At 33.2% G+C, this 18229-nt stretch overlaps 1 protein-coding gene across 12 annotated transcripts; it reads right to left on the reverse strand.

The window, feature by feature from the left end:
- Positions 1–986: 986 nt before the first annotated feature.
- LOC132312322 (NAC domain-containing protein 21/22-like) lies at positions 987–10870 on the reverse strand. 12 transcript variants are annotated; one of them, XM_059810659.1, is made up of 6 exons: positions 10546–10693; positions 7953–8067; positions 6790–6838; positions 4916–6031; positions 1861–2113; positions 987–1733 (listed from the first exon to the last, which is right to left on the reverse strand). In XM_059810659.1, the coding sequence occupies exons 4-6, from the start codon at positions 4972–4974 to the stop codon at positions 1269–1271; spliced, it is 777 nt and encodes a 258-aa protein (XP_059666642.1). In that variant the 5' UTR covers positions 4975–6031; positions 6790–6838; positions 7953–8067; positions 10546–10693; the 3' UTR covers positions 987–1268. The 12 variants fall into 12 exon arrangements, with proteins under 12 accessions (XP_059666642.1, XP_059666641.1, XP_059666636.1 ...); XM_059810658.1 differs by having other exon boundaries at positions 6790–6905; XM_059810653.1 differs by adding an exon at positions 10737–10870 and having other exon boundaries at positions 4916–8067; positions 10546–10622.
- Positions 10871–18229: the final 7359 nt, after the last annotated feature.

The following is an 18229-nucleotide window of genomic DNA, read 5'->3' on the forward strand; positions in this document are numbered from 1 at the left end:
ACCATATTTGGGCTAATTATTTAGCTTCTTTAGTAACGGATTTCAATATGAAGGGTTAATATGAAATGTTTGCTATAGGAAATCCCGAGGGGAAAAAAATCTTTCCTTTTGGATGATCTACAAAAAGATCCAAACAAATTTTATTAATTATTTTAAACAGTTTTTGACACATATCATATTTTTATTGGTCCAAGTCAACATGACAGAAAAACATTTCTACTTATGCAGCTTGAGACAAGCATTGTTCTTTTATAATAATAATAATAATTATTATTATTATTTTGTAAGGAGTGTCTTAGAACAAGCTTCCTAAGAACAAACTTCCCCTACTTAGAATTCTTTAATTAATATACTATTTTTTGGCAATAGTTTAAGGGCTAACTTGTCATTTAACCAACCTCAAGGTCAATGACAATTTGTAATTACAAGTGATGCACAACCTATAGCGTTGGAATATATAGAATAGGTAGGACAAAATTATAAGAAATTAGGGTTTTAGTTGTTTTGATGTAAATTGTATTTTTTTTTTTTTAGTAAAATATTTATTTTTTAGTGCTTGGTAAATGTTTAGGTTAAGATTGAGGTGAAGTCAACTAAACATCAAAAAAAATAAAAATATATATATATATTTTTCTAAAAAATATTTTACATCTAAACCAACTAAGCCTAGCTCAAAATTCTAATGGCCCTAGTTTTGAATGCTAGAGGAGTTATGGGGCCTGTCAAAATAGGCATGAAAAACTTGGGGACCTATTTATATGTATATATGAATATTAAAAATTCACACACTCACTGTTTTATAAATAAGACTATACAACATACTTATTGTAACGGGTCATATGCTGCAATTCACATCAACCAAAAAAAAAGTAATCCTCTCTTTCTTTCTCTCAATGATTAGGTATTTCCGGTAACTAAAGTAATTAATTGACTTTTGTTTTCTTACCGCGTTTTACCTGCGCAACTGGGACCAAGAATTCAAGATCTACAATCAAAGTCAAATTTTGCATTTTCCATCTAATAAGCTTTATGTACATTGTTAAATATAGAAATACTATATATATATATATATATTATATATCAGTCTATATCCGGAAAACATTCTGATAGGTTGCTAGCTCAACTTTAAGGCTGAAGAGTATGAACGAAACAGAGAGTCCAAAGCTCTCCTTTAAATACACTTAACTGATGTGATAATAAAAATGTCTTCGACTCCCCCATTTAGTTCAAAATCTTCGTTCTGATTACGCGATTTTAGGGCCTCGAAATCAATAAAGGTTCCACATGATGGGCAAACCCGCATCAGATAAGAAGCTCTCGGAACTTCCCTCCCCAAACCTTGGTGAACCTGTGATGTTGGGAGGAGGATTAATGGTGTCCATCTTGTTGAAATGACTTAAAACAGCTTCAATTACATTTTTGTCACAAGAGAAAGGGTTGTCCAAACATGTACCAAAATTTGGCAAAAGTCCAAAGGTAGTGTCATGTTTGGGTGATATGTTTGTTGGGATGATGTCTGAGAAAGTTGGGTTCAGAATTTGGTTTGGAGTGAAATTGGAGAAGCAGGGCACTCGCTCATATTCATTTATGGTTTGAGTTTGGTCATAAGTGATGTATGAATCCATTAGTGCTGGAAGAGTTGAACAGCTTGTGTCACCATAGCTCATTCCCATGCCTTGTTTCGCTTTAACTTCTCCACTTTTACAGAACACTCTGCATAAAACCCAATCTTCCTGTTCATACCCAAAAACAGAATAAAAAAATGTTAGAATTATAATTTTCTTTAGATATATATATATACACACATACACATGTGTATGTAACAAATCATGTGTAACATTTGTGAGAGGGTGAAAAAACCTTTGTTGAAGAAAGATTAGGAGGGCCAAGAGGTCCTTCAAGTCGAAATTCATGCATGACCCAGTCAGTTTTTCTTCCTCTGGGTGCCCTACCTCGGTAGAATACCAAGGTCTTCCTCATCCCAACAAGGGTACCCCTACGAGTGACTGTCTTGTCCTTCCCTGTGGCTTTCCAGTAACCAGACACTGTGGCCCTATTTGTTCGTAGTCCGGTGGCGTATTTCCGGTCACGCCGGCTGTAGAAATACCATTCCCTGCCTCCCACACATGCGGTTTCTATCAAACAATTTATGCATTCACAAAGTAAGATATACATATATATGTATATATATATTTATATAATGTTCATGTAATTAAACACTTGTTTAGCCCACTAAGTTTAAATTAAAAGAGTCTAAACACTTGTTCATATAATTTTCCTCGACCACTCCGTCCAATCTAGACTTTCTGTTTAAGAAAAATGACCTCTCAAAGAATACGTTAATATATTACAAAGAAAACTGAAATGAATCACTCAACTACCACTAGGCAATGCTTACATGTCAAATGGTGATTGGCCCAAAAATGTGCAATAATTTCTTGATTAACAGACAGGTGTTCAAGCATACTGTGGCATCACAAGTGATTTACCAGTCAAGTATTATGGTTAGGGCCGTGACAACTGACTAAAATTTCAAATATAAAGTGGGAAAGGTCAAACTCTATGCCACAATGGAGAATAAATTAAGAGGTATTAGTTGTTGTTAGCTAGTAGATGTTGATAGGTTTATAATTATATATGTGATATATATATGTATGTATGTAGAAGATGTTAAATATTGCAGTGAAGTTTCAACTCTCCACCAGTGTTCTTTTTGAAAAGAAAGATGGTAAAAAAGAATCAAAAGGAAATTTAGAAGGTTATGATGGTGACAGTCCTTTTTGTGTGGAAACAAGGAAGGTGAAAACCCAATTAATCTGAAACTGTAAAAGTGTACACGCGTGTGGTTGACATTAGGTGAAGATTGGATGTGACTTTGTGTTTGAATTGTTATCCCAATCACTCTCACGTTTTTGGTTGGGACTACACTTATGCCAAAAGTGTCAATATCTTGAAAAAAATAGTGAATAATAAGTTTGAAATAGATGAATTAATGAGAAATAAGTGATTAATCGTACCGACACAAGCCTAGAAAAAAAAAAAAAAAAACAAAAAAAGAAAAAAAAAAAACACAATTTCATGTGTATCCATTATGTATATGTGTGTGTCACTGCGTGTATACAAGATCAAGAATATATAGTAAGATTAATAATTAATATATATATATATATATAAATCAGTTGGGTTTTGTAGAGGCTTGATATTAAGACTGAAAATTCCATTTTTTTTTTTTTTTCAGGTGACACAAGTTTTTCTTTCACGTGTCCTAATTTTCATTGACAAACTAGCTAGTAATTTTAATGTACAACTAGTTATAGGATAAACGCGTAGAAGTATGTACATGTATATAGTGTACAATACATACATATTCCTGCATCTAATAATGACAAAAAGTATACTAAAGTACTTACTTTTGAATATTTCAATGATAACAATGAACGATGTAATTAAATTTGTTCCTTAAATATATAAAAGAAAATTTCATGATTCACATCAGATTATTTTGGAATGTAGAAGTAAATATATATATATATATATATATATATATATCGATCCACTCTGGATGGCATCCCCTGTTTCAGCAATTAAAGTTGTGGTTGCAACTTGCAAGTGAAAGAAAACAGAATATTGAGACTTTTCCCAATTCAAGCATAATTTTCATTAACATATGTGTCCACCAAAAAATGCAGCATATACATGTATGATATGTATATACACACACATATGATTCTAGTTAATCATAACCAATCCAGTTGCTATCACCTATTATCCCCACTCAAAAAGGAAAATATATCCACTAAATTCTCTAATACATTAAACATATACTTGAGCACAACTCTCTCTCTCTCTCTCACACGCACACAGGAAAGGGGCAAATTAACTGGTTTCAGTTATCACCCACACTCTTAATACGTTCAATACAAATAAAAACAGCACAAAGTCATGAACATAAGATATGCATAACAGAGCAATTATGAAAACCATATTTAGTGTGATAATTGTTGTAGGGGTGGTGAGAATATAAGAAGAGTGACACAGGCTGTGGACTCACCAGGAATGTCCCAAGGCTCGCACTTATTGAGGTCTACTTCTACCATTAGAGGGCACACACAGCTTGTCACCTTCTTCACCAAGTAATCACAGACTAGTTCTTCATCTCTAGGATGGAACCTGAATCCAGGTGGCAATTTTGCCTCCACCATGCTCAGATTGCTCATGTTGGAGAGAGAGAGAGAGAGAGAGAGAGAGAGAGAGAGAGAGAGCCAATTGTACTAGAATGGGAACGTATGATCCAAGACAATTAAGGAGGGCAGATGATTGTGTGCACACACGCACACACACACATATATATATATAAATAAACAAATAGAAGTGGACAATTCTATTGACCAAATAATTTGACAAAGAAAACGATACTTTTAAATGAAAAAGAGTTGTGATTTGTGGGATGAAAATTTTAATGGACTCAAATCACATGTAATGAATTTTAGTGATTTAATTGAAATTTATAGGTGAACATATTGTACGATCTTGGAGTTAGAATTGGTTGGATTCAAATTTTTCGTAAATTTTTATCAATGAGATGAATATAACGAAGAGTTCGATTTTCTACAGGACCTGTAGAGACTCGAACTCTCTATCTTTCACCCATTAAATAAAAGATCTTGATTTTTCTCCTGATGTTAAACATTATTGAAATATAAATGAACCTAAAACAACAAAATGTGGCTAAGTGCCTAGCCGTCGTGATGACGTGGAATGACCATTAACTGCCAACCAGCTGACATGTACTTTGAGAAAAGGATAGTCAAAGAACATAATAGCATCTTTCCATCAATTTGGAATATATTGAGCTTATTTGGTAAGAGTTGCACACACACCAGGCTCAACCCCAAGAAATTATTTATGTAAGTACCTCTCATCCACGGATGTAGTGTTCCAATCCAAAATTGATGTGCAATTTGAACAAGTCATCACTCCATTTCCACATCATCAATACTTCATTATACCTGAAAAATTGTCCAAACAATGCTGTCATTTGACCAGAAAAAAATTGCACCCGATACTCACATAACCACTTAGCCGAATGAGTACTTAATCCCTTGATTTTTTACTTTAAAAGGCGAAGTAATGCTAAGTTGCAGTCCTTGGTATGCCCTTTATAAACAAAATTCAAATACACACGTCAGTTTTTCTGATAGTTTAATTAGAATTAGTATGAACAAAAGAAATTGAAACCTGGCTCTGGCCTACTAAATTACAGAACTAATAATCATTACCTATAAGCAAACATTATAGCTCAAGCACATTTTATTGGTCAAAAACTTTTAGTATGCAGTCATACAATACTTACGAAAAAAACAAAAGCCGTATAAAAACTTGAAAAAGAAAGGCATTCAAAGTTCATCTCTACAAGTCATTGCTTCTGAAATCCTCAAATGGCAAAGCAAAACTAATTGCCAAACCTTTAAAAAAGTAATGATAGGGAAAGATCAGTTTCAATTTGTGATTGGTATTCACTTAAGTCATTCATGGCAAGACCACAACCACCCCAATTTCATAACCTAAATAGAAATCAACTCCTCATGATTATTATTTTGATAAGAATAAGGGCACTATCATCCAGCATGACAATGATTAAGAAAGCTCCAATATGTAGCTCTTGGGATATTATTTAACATGAACCAAGTTTTGACACACTCTTAACGGATAATAAATCTCAGTAGCTGAAGTAGAGAGGTTTTTTGTATTTTGTTCCATGTACACTGAATATAGCAGCGTTTTATGTAACTTTGTTATAAACTGGTAACATCATCAGAAAATAAATATCATCCCACCTTGACGTACCAAGAACTAACAAGAGTCCAAATCGACAAACACCATTCAACTGTGCACTCGTGTACTGCCTTAAGGTTATGCCATCTGTAACATGACCATGCCCAAAACAACAATTCACACTTATTAATTCAACAATCTTAAGTCGTGTGAACTTCAAGTGACGGCAATTGCAGGGCTTCCCAATTCTCCAGTTCTGTCAGATCACTAACAATATACTGTCAAGTTGCAATTTTATCAATATTCTAATACTTTGTTAAAATAATATGAACTAACAAGTTGTTATTTTCTACCCATTTTCTGAAGCCTTCTGGAAATTCTATAGAAGAGTTTAGGGAAAGAATCTAAATAGTTTGATAACAAAATGTACACAAAAATACTTTTTTTTATTCCATCATGCTACAAAAGACAATCATCAGAAGACTTTTGTAGGAAAAAATTAAGCCTGCAAATGAGCCAAGCCAACCCAAGCTTTCAGCAACTCGAAAGATCACTCGTTGGGCTCGAGCTCGAGCTCGGCGAATTTAATTAATTTTGATCCCTAATCTCGAGCTCGAGCTTAAAACTCAAGTTTGATATCAAGATTCTTAAGGAGAAAAAATAGCAATAACTCCAAGCAATCCTTCATATGAGCCTTTCATCGAGCTTGTTCATGAACATGTTCACGAGCTGAGCAATGGATTATTTGGGCACAGCTCATTTATCAAACAAGCTTAAAAATCGAGCTCGAGACGAGCTTTAATCAAGCTGAGTCCGAGCTGTTCCTGAACAGCTTGGCATGTTTACCTAGGCACAACAATTGCCACAAGGAAATGCACAAGTGGAAAGGCCATCAAGAATACTTTTGAATCTTTCAGTGGACTGATTCTATGTACTTATTTTTGAGAGAATACATAAACCAACAGTGATCATGAATGATGTTCTTATGAGTATTCTATAAACTAAACTGCTTACCAGAAACAGCATGATGCGCAGGGATCAAAAGTGAACTACAGGTTACCTGCTACAAGAGAGATTAATTCTCACAAAATAAGCTTAAGTACATTCAACTTCTGAGACCTATTAGTATCCTGCCAGAAGAGACATCAATCCTGTGAGAAAAGTGAACACAACCCATAATTTGTGTTTATATATATAGGATAGTTTCAGTACTTTAAAACCTGTTTTCAAATAAATAGATGAATAAAGAACTAAATAAATAAATTCAATCTGAAGAAATTTCTTAACAACTGACTAATAAGTTATGGTCACCAGACTCACCACAGCACCCCTTAGAGCCGGCACAACCAGGCAGGGGCCTTTTTCCGGTACTTTTAAGGCATAAATCATCTACTCATGACAAGTAAAAATAATTAAAATGGCCCTAGTATGCTTTTAGCAATTATATTGACTTGGAAATATTGGGATTCCCATATTGTGCTGTTGCAACTTCAGACCATGACACTGCCTGAAGATATATATGCGGAAGGTTTTTGTTTTGTTGCTGAAACAAGGTCATTCCTTTTTTGGAAAATTGATGCAACATGGATAATTTTATGAACTTAACAGTATAATAAGTTCAAGGCAACTAGAGCTGTGCAGTAGGCCAATAGATCAAAATAAATTTCCCTCAGTAGTATAAACAATGTAACAATGGAAGACATTAATGGGGACAAAACTAAGGTTCCTTTGAACCAAGAGAAGCTGTGCAAAATGGGCTTCCTCCAAACAGCTTGCATAAGCTTTGGAAGTAAAAATGGTACTATTCTTTGGTGGAAGTTGACATTACCATGTTGACAGTTGACAGCAATGAGAACAGAAAGTAAAGAATTCAAATTTACATGTAGATACAAACACTAGTTAACATAAGATGGATTTACCATCATGGAAGTTGCCTAATCTCTATTCCAAAATAATTTTTGTTAAACTGCACAGCTGAGTTAATCAATAATTGTTTACTCAGATCCACAATGAGGACACCTAGGTGTGTAGAGATGCTTCAAAAATATGAGTTTGCCACTGTCCAGTAACTAGAAGAAAATGAGATATCCACATTCATATTTGGTACATAAAAGTGGAACATCTTTGACATTTTAAGTTGATTACTGTAAACCTGATAAAATACTTATAAGACTTACTGTTGTCAATTGGAGCCACGGCTGAGCTTTATGCAATGATTTGTCATCATGATCCTGAGTGGTGCAACTCCAAGAATACCATCGTAGAACTTAACTAGTCCCATCTTCCAAAACACTATCAAAAGAAAGAGAAACAATACAAGCTTTTGAACAATATAAATTGTGCATACCAATGTCTTGGATGCACTTTCACGAGTACTTCTACATAAAGACATAAAATGGTGGCTTCTAAATAAGCCAATTTTCATTCCAGTAAGTTGGCCAACATTGTTTTATCTAAAACCAAAGGAAAGGTTGACCCCTCATTCGCCATAGTTAAAAAATGAAGGGATTCTTGCAATTTTTCAGAGAATAATGATTTCTTTCGAAATTAGGGCCACATTCCTCATGGAGAATGCAAATAAAAACAGGTTACATGACCTCTTGCAGTGAATGCCCCTATAAGAACAGTAAGCTATTAAGGGGAATGATAGTAGTTTTAAAACATATACCAAAGCAGCATGTATAGGCTAATAAGGCCCTATAACTTTTGCATTAAATCAGCATGTTTATTAGTACCGAGATTGTATAATGTTTCAAGTGGAATAATTGAACAGTTATTTCCATATAAAACCAACAGAATACATATTATATCTCGATGAATCAAACTCTCCATTTCTAGCTATCTAGAAATTCAAATGGGGTACAGAAGTAACAGAATCACCCAAAAAAAACTTATACTACTAGATATCAGACAACTGCTAAATATTGCGAGATATAACTTAGTCCTCAAGGCATTCACTTAATCTTTGGTGGAGATCCCAAATTTTTGTAGACTTCTTTAAAACACAATATTGTCAAAGTTATTAACATTACCAGCTAGTTAATTGTTGCTTCTTGCTCCATCCATTATACGCAACACAAATTTTTAACATCACTGTAGTGGACATTTTCAATATCATCACGGTACACTAGATATCAGACAACTGCTAAAAATTGCAAGATATACCTTAGTCCTGAAGGCATTCACTTAATCTTTGGTGGAGATCCCAATTTTTTGTAGACTTCTTTATAACACAATATTGTCAAAGTTATTAACATTACCAGCTAGTTAATTGTTGCTTCTTGCTCCATCCATTATGCGCAACACAAATTTTTAACATCATTGTAGTGGACATTTTCAATATCATCACGGTACACCAGCTTTGGCAGCATATTTGCTTACCTTTGTAGATAGGCTCTTAGAAAGCCACATTGACCATTTCAAAGCGTGACATGTGTCACTATAATCTCGATTTCAGATCAGCAATATCAATGGCTCCTTGGGGAAATGACAATAAGAGGCAATCTCACAAACTGACTTGTGTCAATCACTTCAATATTTACATAATCACCATAGACATAATATTCTTATTCCAAGATGCTCAAAGGTCTTAACCACTCAAAAAGGAATGTTCAAGTGTGTAACCACAAATAACGCATAAAGAAGGACCAGAACGTAAGACCTCAAGGTTGTAACCCTTAGACCCTGTCATCCGAGCAACCTTGACGACTTAAATATTTCTCATTTTTATAGAACAGTTAACTGATTTAAATTCCCAAATCTGAGTGCTTCAAACGAACAACAACAACAATATAATCATCGTCATCATCATCCTAGTCTTAAAGACTTAATCCCACATGAGCAGGGTCGACCACATGAATTGTCTCCACTCTTTTCTATTAGATGCCATATCGCTTAATATATGAACATTATCATCATCATCCTTGCCTTAAGCCTCTAATGAACATCTTCAAAGAATTAAGTGTCTTTCCAAAGAAGCAGATAGATGATTTGGGTGGTTAACAAGTAATGTATAATTTTTAGCTCCAATTTGTACAAATTTGAATTGAATGCCGCATATGTTACAAGTAATTATATGCATTATGAAAACTCAAAATCATGCTTTAAAGAACTTTGCATGCATTATTGCATTGAAATCAGAAGCAAGTAGCAACCACTGAACTGAATGTAGTCGGTAATGTTTGTCCTACTGGCCGATAATCAGGATATGTGGAACATGTATTCTTGTAATTTCAGATAGCAGAGAAACTTCAGTTTACCAGTGGAAAGACTTATCATAATCTGCAGATTTCATATTCGAACGTCTGCCTCCTACATTTTCAATATTATGTCCAATATTCCAAAAATTGGGAATTTTCACCAAATCACTATAGTGTTGCTTTGGTTTATTTTTTAGTTTAATTATTAATTTATTAAATTAGTTGTTCGTTCTCATGTTATGTTTGTGTATATAATCTTACCAGCCATAATTTCTGGAAATAAAAAAAAATAATAATAATGAAATCTTACCAGCAATAATTAAATTTCAATTGTACCAAAGCATATACATAATTGTCCCAAATTGCTCACAGATTTGAGTCTAATGCTGAATATTTGACACCATTAATTCTTACAAGAAAGGTTCAACTGCGGTATAAATTCATATACACAACTTCATTCAAAAATAATAGAGCAGAATATTACACGCAAAATCTACACAAATATAAGTAAATATAAGAAAAGGAAAAATAAAAAATAATAATAATAATAATACAGGAAGAGAGATTATACCAGGAAAACTCCAGAAACCAGAAGGAATTTGCAGAAAATCATTCCGTAGCAATCAAATCCATTATTATTAGTCTATCCTGTAAACATTACCAGGGATTTATACATGTCACGTACATGTAAGTGTTTGTAATATATAGTGATATACACACATTGCACAGAGAGAGAGAGAGAGAGAGAGAGCAGGGGATAACATCGTAGGCTCGTAGCGCAGTGGATTCTGTCGATAGACCATGTGAGTTGGGCTGAGGTTTGCCCAAACAATTACCCAATCTCTTAGCCCAATGTCGGTGAATCCCACTTCTACTCCACAACCGATCTCCTAAATTCCGGCCATTATGGTCCGGGCGTAGCCCAAAGATTTTTGATACTGAGACTCTACCAACTGCAGCTTTAATGAGTTAACTGAGCAGGTAACCAAATATTAAACTACCATTTTAAATTATCTTCCAGGATGACAATGGGGGCAGAGTTCGGGTGGGTTTGGCTAAATTCTACTTCACCTCGTTAGAAAATTTATCTTATCAACTCAATACCTATTTCGAAACGGGTTTATAATTGGTACACTATAACCGCTCCAACTCTGGTAGACAAAATACCGACTTTGCATTGTGTACTCCTTTTATTTGTTGGGCTGGTTATAAAAAAAAAAAAAAAATAGCACAATGTGTTCAAATTTAACTGATAAATAAGTTGGTACACCTTTTAAATTACTAAATAATGAATATTAATCTATTAACGGTCACTTCTAACAAAGTAACAAGAATCTTAAAAATATTAAATATATTTTATTAAAAGTACATATATAATCAGGGCAGGTTAATCACTAAATTCGTCCCCGCCCAAAACTTACCTTGGATTTTCAATTATTTTACCAAATTCGTCCTAAATTTATTTGGAAATTACTAAATCCACCCAATTATAGGGGGATGAATTGGGGGAAATTGTCATCCCTTTCTTCCATAGCAATAAAGGCATCTGATAGGTTGAATAATTTTAGAAGGTTAGGGTTCAAAATTCAATCAAATGGAACCAAGGCGAATTTTTTTGACCACTTGAGCTCATTCTGAAATCAATTCGAGACTTTTTGTGACCAGAACTTGAGTCACAAACTCGAAGTAAAGGAGGTGCAAAGTGGAAATAAAAAGTGATGCAAAATCGGAATAGATAAATTACAAACTTGAAATTAAATTGGTCACAAACTCGGAGTAAATGAGATGCAATTTGCGGAGTAAAAGTGGTGTAAACTCGAAAATGAAAATGTTGAAAACGTGATGCAACAGTACGTTCAATTTTGCAGTGTGGGATATGGACAAATCAATTGTACTGCAGAGGAATTTGTTCCCGTGACTTTCACACACAACAACTAACCCTAGGGTAACATATCTATAACTAATTAACCATAGGCTCTATTAAAATGTATAATATTCAAAGGTCTCTCACAACAGACCCTACGGACACCCCATTTCTGTAAAAGCCCCTAACAAGACAAAACCTAGGAGTTCCTGTGCTGTGTGTTAAAATAGGGAATGGTGGAGCTTCAAACTTCAAATCTCTCTTTGGCACTATTTTGAGAGAGTACAAAATTCATGTGAATTTTGATATAAATGACACTTATGTGATGTAAAACTACCATTATTATACTCTTCATTAGTTTATAAAATTATATATATATATATATATATTTAATATCCTAGTAATTTCCCACCACTATTAATAGTGACTTAATGCTAAAGGGGTTGGTTGTAAATTGTTGATTACAGGGGCTATTTTTTAGAGGATTAGTTGTAAAAATTGTAGAGGGAGAGGGTTTTTTTTTTTAATTTATACTCTATTTGTAATTTTGTAGTGTGAAGCAACTCTTAATGTCACTATTCCTCTTAAAATGATATAAGTTGAATTTGAAAATTGTTTGGCATTAGTGTGGGTTAAAAATTTTAGGATAAAATACAGTTACACCCCTTGAGGTTTGGTAAAAAGACACTCTGAGGAAACTTACCTATTTTTTGGACAAAGACACCCCTTGAAGGTTTAAAAAAGGACAAAGACATCACTTTACATGAGAAATTGACCAAATTACCCTTTAACCGTTTAGGAGACTTTTTTAACTTTATAATTTAATAAATTAGACCAATCTACCCTTATGAACAATTTATGCATAAAAAAAAGTTAAAAAAAAAAAAAATTATATTGTTCACTTTTTTTTTTTTTTTTTTTAAATTTACTTTATAAATGTCCTAACTTCTTAAAAGTGTAGACATCTAAAATGATTTTTTTGATCCAATACATATATTTCAAATAAATTATATTTTGTTATTACTTCTTTTCTTTTTCTTTTGTATTTTTAAATTAAAATGCTTAATTCTTTCATCTAAAAAAATTAAATCAATCTCTTTTTTTTAAAAATAAAAAATATGGTACCAGTATAACTTTATGCATCTTAAATTATATATCAAATATTATGCATTTTTCAAAAAAAAAAAAAAAAAGTGAACAATATAAAGTTTTTTTTTTTTTTTTTTTTTTACTTTTTTTTTATGCATAAATTGTTCATGAGGTAGATTGGTCCAATTTATTAAATTGTAAAGTTAAAAAAGTTTCCTAAACGGTTAAAGGTTAATTTGGTCAATTTCTCATGTAAATAAGTATCTTTGTCCAAAAAATAGATAAATTTTTTCTGAGTGTTTTTTTACCAAATCTCAGGGGGTGTAACTGTACTTTACCCAAAACTTTAATTGATGCTCAAATCGAGTAATGACTTTTTTTATTCAAGTCCATCTAAAAATTGTATGTGTGTCGAATTGAATTCAATTTGTTCCATCTCTTTTTGTTTCATAAGTTTAATTCATAATTAGGATTGGGCGCTCCACACAATTACAATTAAATTATAATTTAACATGTTATTAAAATATATATATAAATAAAATAAAATGGTGAGGCAGATGTAAAACGTTGGAATGCTGGTTGGTGTCAGGTAGCTTAGTTATAAGCCAGCTAAGTCAAGTCAGGATAAGAACGTTGGGAAAGGAGGAATTGTTCCCATCCGTCGGATTACAACTAAAATCAACGGTTGGGATGGTGGGGAAAAATGATCAGGTGCAGTGATTTGAAGAGGTCGGTCACTCAGAAGGTACGGTACTTAGCGGTGAAAAATCATCAGCGAAGATTTTGAAAGAAACGTGGCTGGTGGTGATTGGCTGGTGAGGTTAACAAAATTGATGGCCTAATGTACAGGAAGAGAGGACAAGAAGAGAACACAGAAGAAATTGTGATACGACAAAAAAGATTCAGTGTTAGTACATCACCTTATCGTCATCATCAGGTGTCAAGACAACAAACAGTTGTGTTTTTGGCATTACCATGCTCGTGGAAATTCTGCAAAAAAAAAATTAAATTTTTTATAAAAAAAAAAAAAGTAAAAAAGGTGAAAAAATGAAGAAGATGATGGAAATGGGATGGAAAAGTTGCCCATAATAAATAAATAATGGAATTTGGGATATGCATTTCCTTCATTTATTCATTTGTCGATGATAAAATTTGCTGTCATTTTTAAAATTTTAGATTACCATTCACTATTCTATTTTCTTTTAATTTACTTTTATCACGTACACTAAAAATGTTTAGATTATTTTTGTGAAGATAATAAATCGGCTGCCATATCAATTTGAAAACAAATCAAACATATATGCCCTAAATCAGATTGATCAAACTACATAAAATTGCGTGACAATCTCATTTAGCAAGTTTTGAGATGGAAACTTGGTACATGACTCGTATTTCAATATTTATAATTATTGTATATATATTTATACTTTTAAAATGTTAAAATAAATGTATACACTAGTTACTTGCTCCTCTTTTTTTCATTTTTTTAATATGATGGTGTCTGATTTTTTTTTAAACTTTTTAATAATTCACTCTTAAACACGCGTAGTCTACCAACTCACATGTATCCAATAATTAGCAACTACAAATATATATATATATATATATATATCTGTGTTTGTGTGTGTGGGTGGATGGGAGGAGAAGATAAGGAAAGGGGTGGTGTTGAGCAAAGATATGATCACGTGACACGTGAGATGTGAGAGAGAACAAAATAGGTAATGTATAGGAATAGGATATAAAAGCAGTACTGACCATATAAAAACATTATCCTTTCAAATCACCAACTCCGACCCTCTCTAACTTTTCCAGTTTCCCCCAACCAAAATGACCTGTTAATAATAGTATGCCCAATTTTTGACAACTAGACAGTGGAAATGGATCATACAATTTGTATATTACTGAGGTATTAAATGCAAATATAATAAATGAATGACTAATTTCGAGTATATATTCAAATAACAAAAATATTTATAATAATTATGCTCAAAAAGATTATAAGTTAATTGAATTACACTAACATATTCTCAAAACTAAAAACAAAATTCCGTGTGTTAAAAATGCATCCATTTAGGGCAGCTGGTATAGTGCTAGCTATACCGGCTAGCAAAGCTTTGTTGGATTGCTAGTCACATCAACAACGTTGATGTGGCTAGCAACAATATATTGCTATCTTTCAGTCACGGTATGGGTTAATTGATATCTATTATTTTTTTATTTTTTTTTAATACATTTAATATTTTGAGTAAAAAAAAATTAAAAACATATTTATTTTTTTGTTTGCTTGTATTTTTTAAAACCGCTACTTTTTCAACCACTTGAAATTTTTTTTATTTTATATTTGAATGGAATACTTCTTTTCATTCATTTAAACTAATATATTTTCTCATAATTAAATAAATAAAAAATACATTGTAACACCCCCACATTTTCCACGCATAAGTTGATCAGGCTTATACATGAAAAACGAGGGAAATCAAAAATAATTGGCAATATACAAGTATGGAATACAAAATGATGATAATAAAAGAATTTAGACAGGAAAGGAATACTAAATAATACAACATCCATCCATCCTTTATTTAATACAGTACTCCATTACAACTTGGAAATCCTATGTCAAGGATCCCTAAATATAACCCTGAGAGTTCAACGTCAAAAGTAAATAAAAACTGAAACTGAAGTAATACATAAAACTTCTACCCTGAACTGGATCGTAAGAGTAGATGAGTTCGGATGGTGGTCCCTCACTGCTAACCTCAACCTTGGAACGGGTACTGACCGTATCCTGAAATAACAACAATGGTGCGTCAACCCCACGAGCAAGTCCTCTCTACTATGACCCAAATCAGAGAATCAAATAAATTAATCATTAAGAATCGGATGAGTACTATATCTGTATACATCCTAAAGGAACTATCCAATGTATAACATGACCTCAACCAGAATAGACGGTGATCACTTAGACTCACACTAGGTGGCTAAGTGTCGCCTTTTCCTACCCGGGAAATCAGCTATTATACATGGTGCACGGTACTGACAACACAGACTGTAAAGACTACACAATAGTAACACATCTCAATGTACTAATGAGGTACTGAGCATAACAATTAGGAAATACATGCCAATAATAATACTAAATAAACTGAGTATGTCAATTAGGCAACACATGCCAATAATATTAAACTACATACCCCGACAGCCACACATCTGTCTATAGCAACGAATGCATAAGATATAAATGAGTCTAAACTTATTAGCCAGCTCACATGGTTCTATATGACAACTCATCCATATAATATAAATGTGACATAATTAAACAGTCCATTTATTTCCTGAAATGCACACAGCATAATAATCATGGTTGATATATGATTAACAGTATAAATATCCCATAATATATATTGGATAATTTATATGACTAAAACATGGCATTATTTAATTTAACAGTAATGTTTGATACCATTTAATAAGATATTAACACTATTTATATTTAACAATGTCATTAAATAAATCACATTAATATCCGTACCGTAAACGAGCCAATAGATGCTTAGAAAAGATTAATTGGCCATAAGAATAATTAACGGGTATTAAAATAATAATTTCGTGGCCCGTTAAACCCGTAAATACCAACACAGTACATAAAAATCCAAGTTTAAGGTTCTGGAATTTACAAAACAGGCCCTAGGGGTATTCTGGTAATTTCCAGCAGCTGACAGGGCCCCTCACGCGCCGCCCTAAGCTTCCCCACGCGCAGCCCAACCTTCCCCACTCTCCTACGCGCCTCCACGCGCGTCTGGCATCAGCCACACGCGCGCACGCGCTCCCACGCGCGTCTGGAGAGTTCCACGCGCGCGCACGCGCTCCGACGCGCGCGTTGATGGCTTCCTGCTGATGTGGCGTCCTCCGGTTGGTTGGCCACATCAGCTTTCCTACATGCGCGCCACACCGGATCATCTATCATCTCTTCTCACCTAATCCAAGGGTCAATGATCCGGGTGTACCGCGGTAACATGGACCGCGATGCACCGGATCAATCAGCTTCATCTAAGGCCCAGGATGCGCGCGCGCACTAACCTACAATGCGCCGCATCACACCGGATCACTCCGGTCATCTTCTTCACTGCCGGTGGCCGGAAACCTCGCCGGAGGCTCGCCAGAAATTGCAGAAAAGCCCCGGAAAAATCTAAAAAATTCTAGAAAAATCCCTAAAGCCTTATTTAATTATTTTCAGCTATATTTTAATTACATAGGCTAATAAATAAATATCTAACCTTTTTAATAATTAAAAACACATTATTTTAATAAGCTAAAAATAATTTATTGAAATTCCTAGCATGGTTTCTAGTCTCTAAAAACCCGAAATAAATTAAATGAATAATTTATGGATTCAAAGGGGAAAAGTAGATAATAACTTACCTTTTTGGATTTAAAATAAATCCGCCGGTTGCGCGTAGTCGGGTAAATTTCTCCTACACCGGTCCAAACTCCTTTCTTTCTTTCTCTTCCTTTCCACACTTTTACAATGGCTTACTAAAATTTATGATTTATTTCTAACTCCCTTTCCTTCCTTCTAAGGTAGGCTAGCTAATTTATATACAATTTATATAATATAAATATTACAAATATCTATTTTTGCATTTAATTAACCACATTCCCAACCATAAGGCTTTAAGGCAAGCAAGCCAAGTCAAGCAAGATGTCCTAAGGTAAATCCTATCCTAAGATTTAATTTCTTCATCATTACATTGATTTAATACTATTATTATTTATTATAAATATTATTATTATAATTAATAAACTATTATAATTATTATTATTATAAATATTATTATTATAATATTATTATTATTCAATACAAATTAAATACTTTAATTAAATAATAATAATTAATCTAAAACATAACCAATAAAAAATTTCAAAACTAATCATTATACTATATAGAACATAAAATCAATATTACATGCACACTTAAATGAATAAATTGACTACTTTAACATACACAATTAATTCACATGCACAATTAATTGAACTTAATATAATAATGTAGCATGCACAATAATAGGTAGAGAAATCTACACATAAATGAAAATAAACTAAGCTCTTTAATTAAATATGGGGTATTACATTCTCCCCCCCTAATAAAGGAATTTCGTCCCCGAAATTCACTACATACCTGTATTAAAGAGCTCTGGATACTTGGCACGGATAATATCTTCCCGTTCCCAAGTAGACTCTGTAGCACTATGATGACTCCACTGTACACGTACTAATGGAATAGTCTTCGTGCGCAGTATCT

This window comes from Cornus florida, unplaced genomic scaffold, assembly GCF_030987335.1.
Source record: "Cornus florida cultivar Cherokee Brave unplaced genomic scaffold, ASM3098733v1 CherokeeBrave_3.0.0_Hap2_Chr06, whole genome shotgun sequence".
NCBI classification, from domain to species: domain Eukaryota; kingdom Viridiplantae; phylum Streptophyta; class Magnoliopsida; order Cornales; family Cornaceae; genus Cornus; species Cornus florida.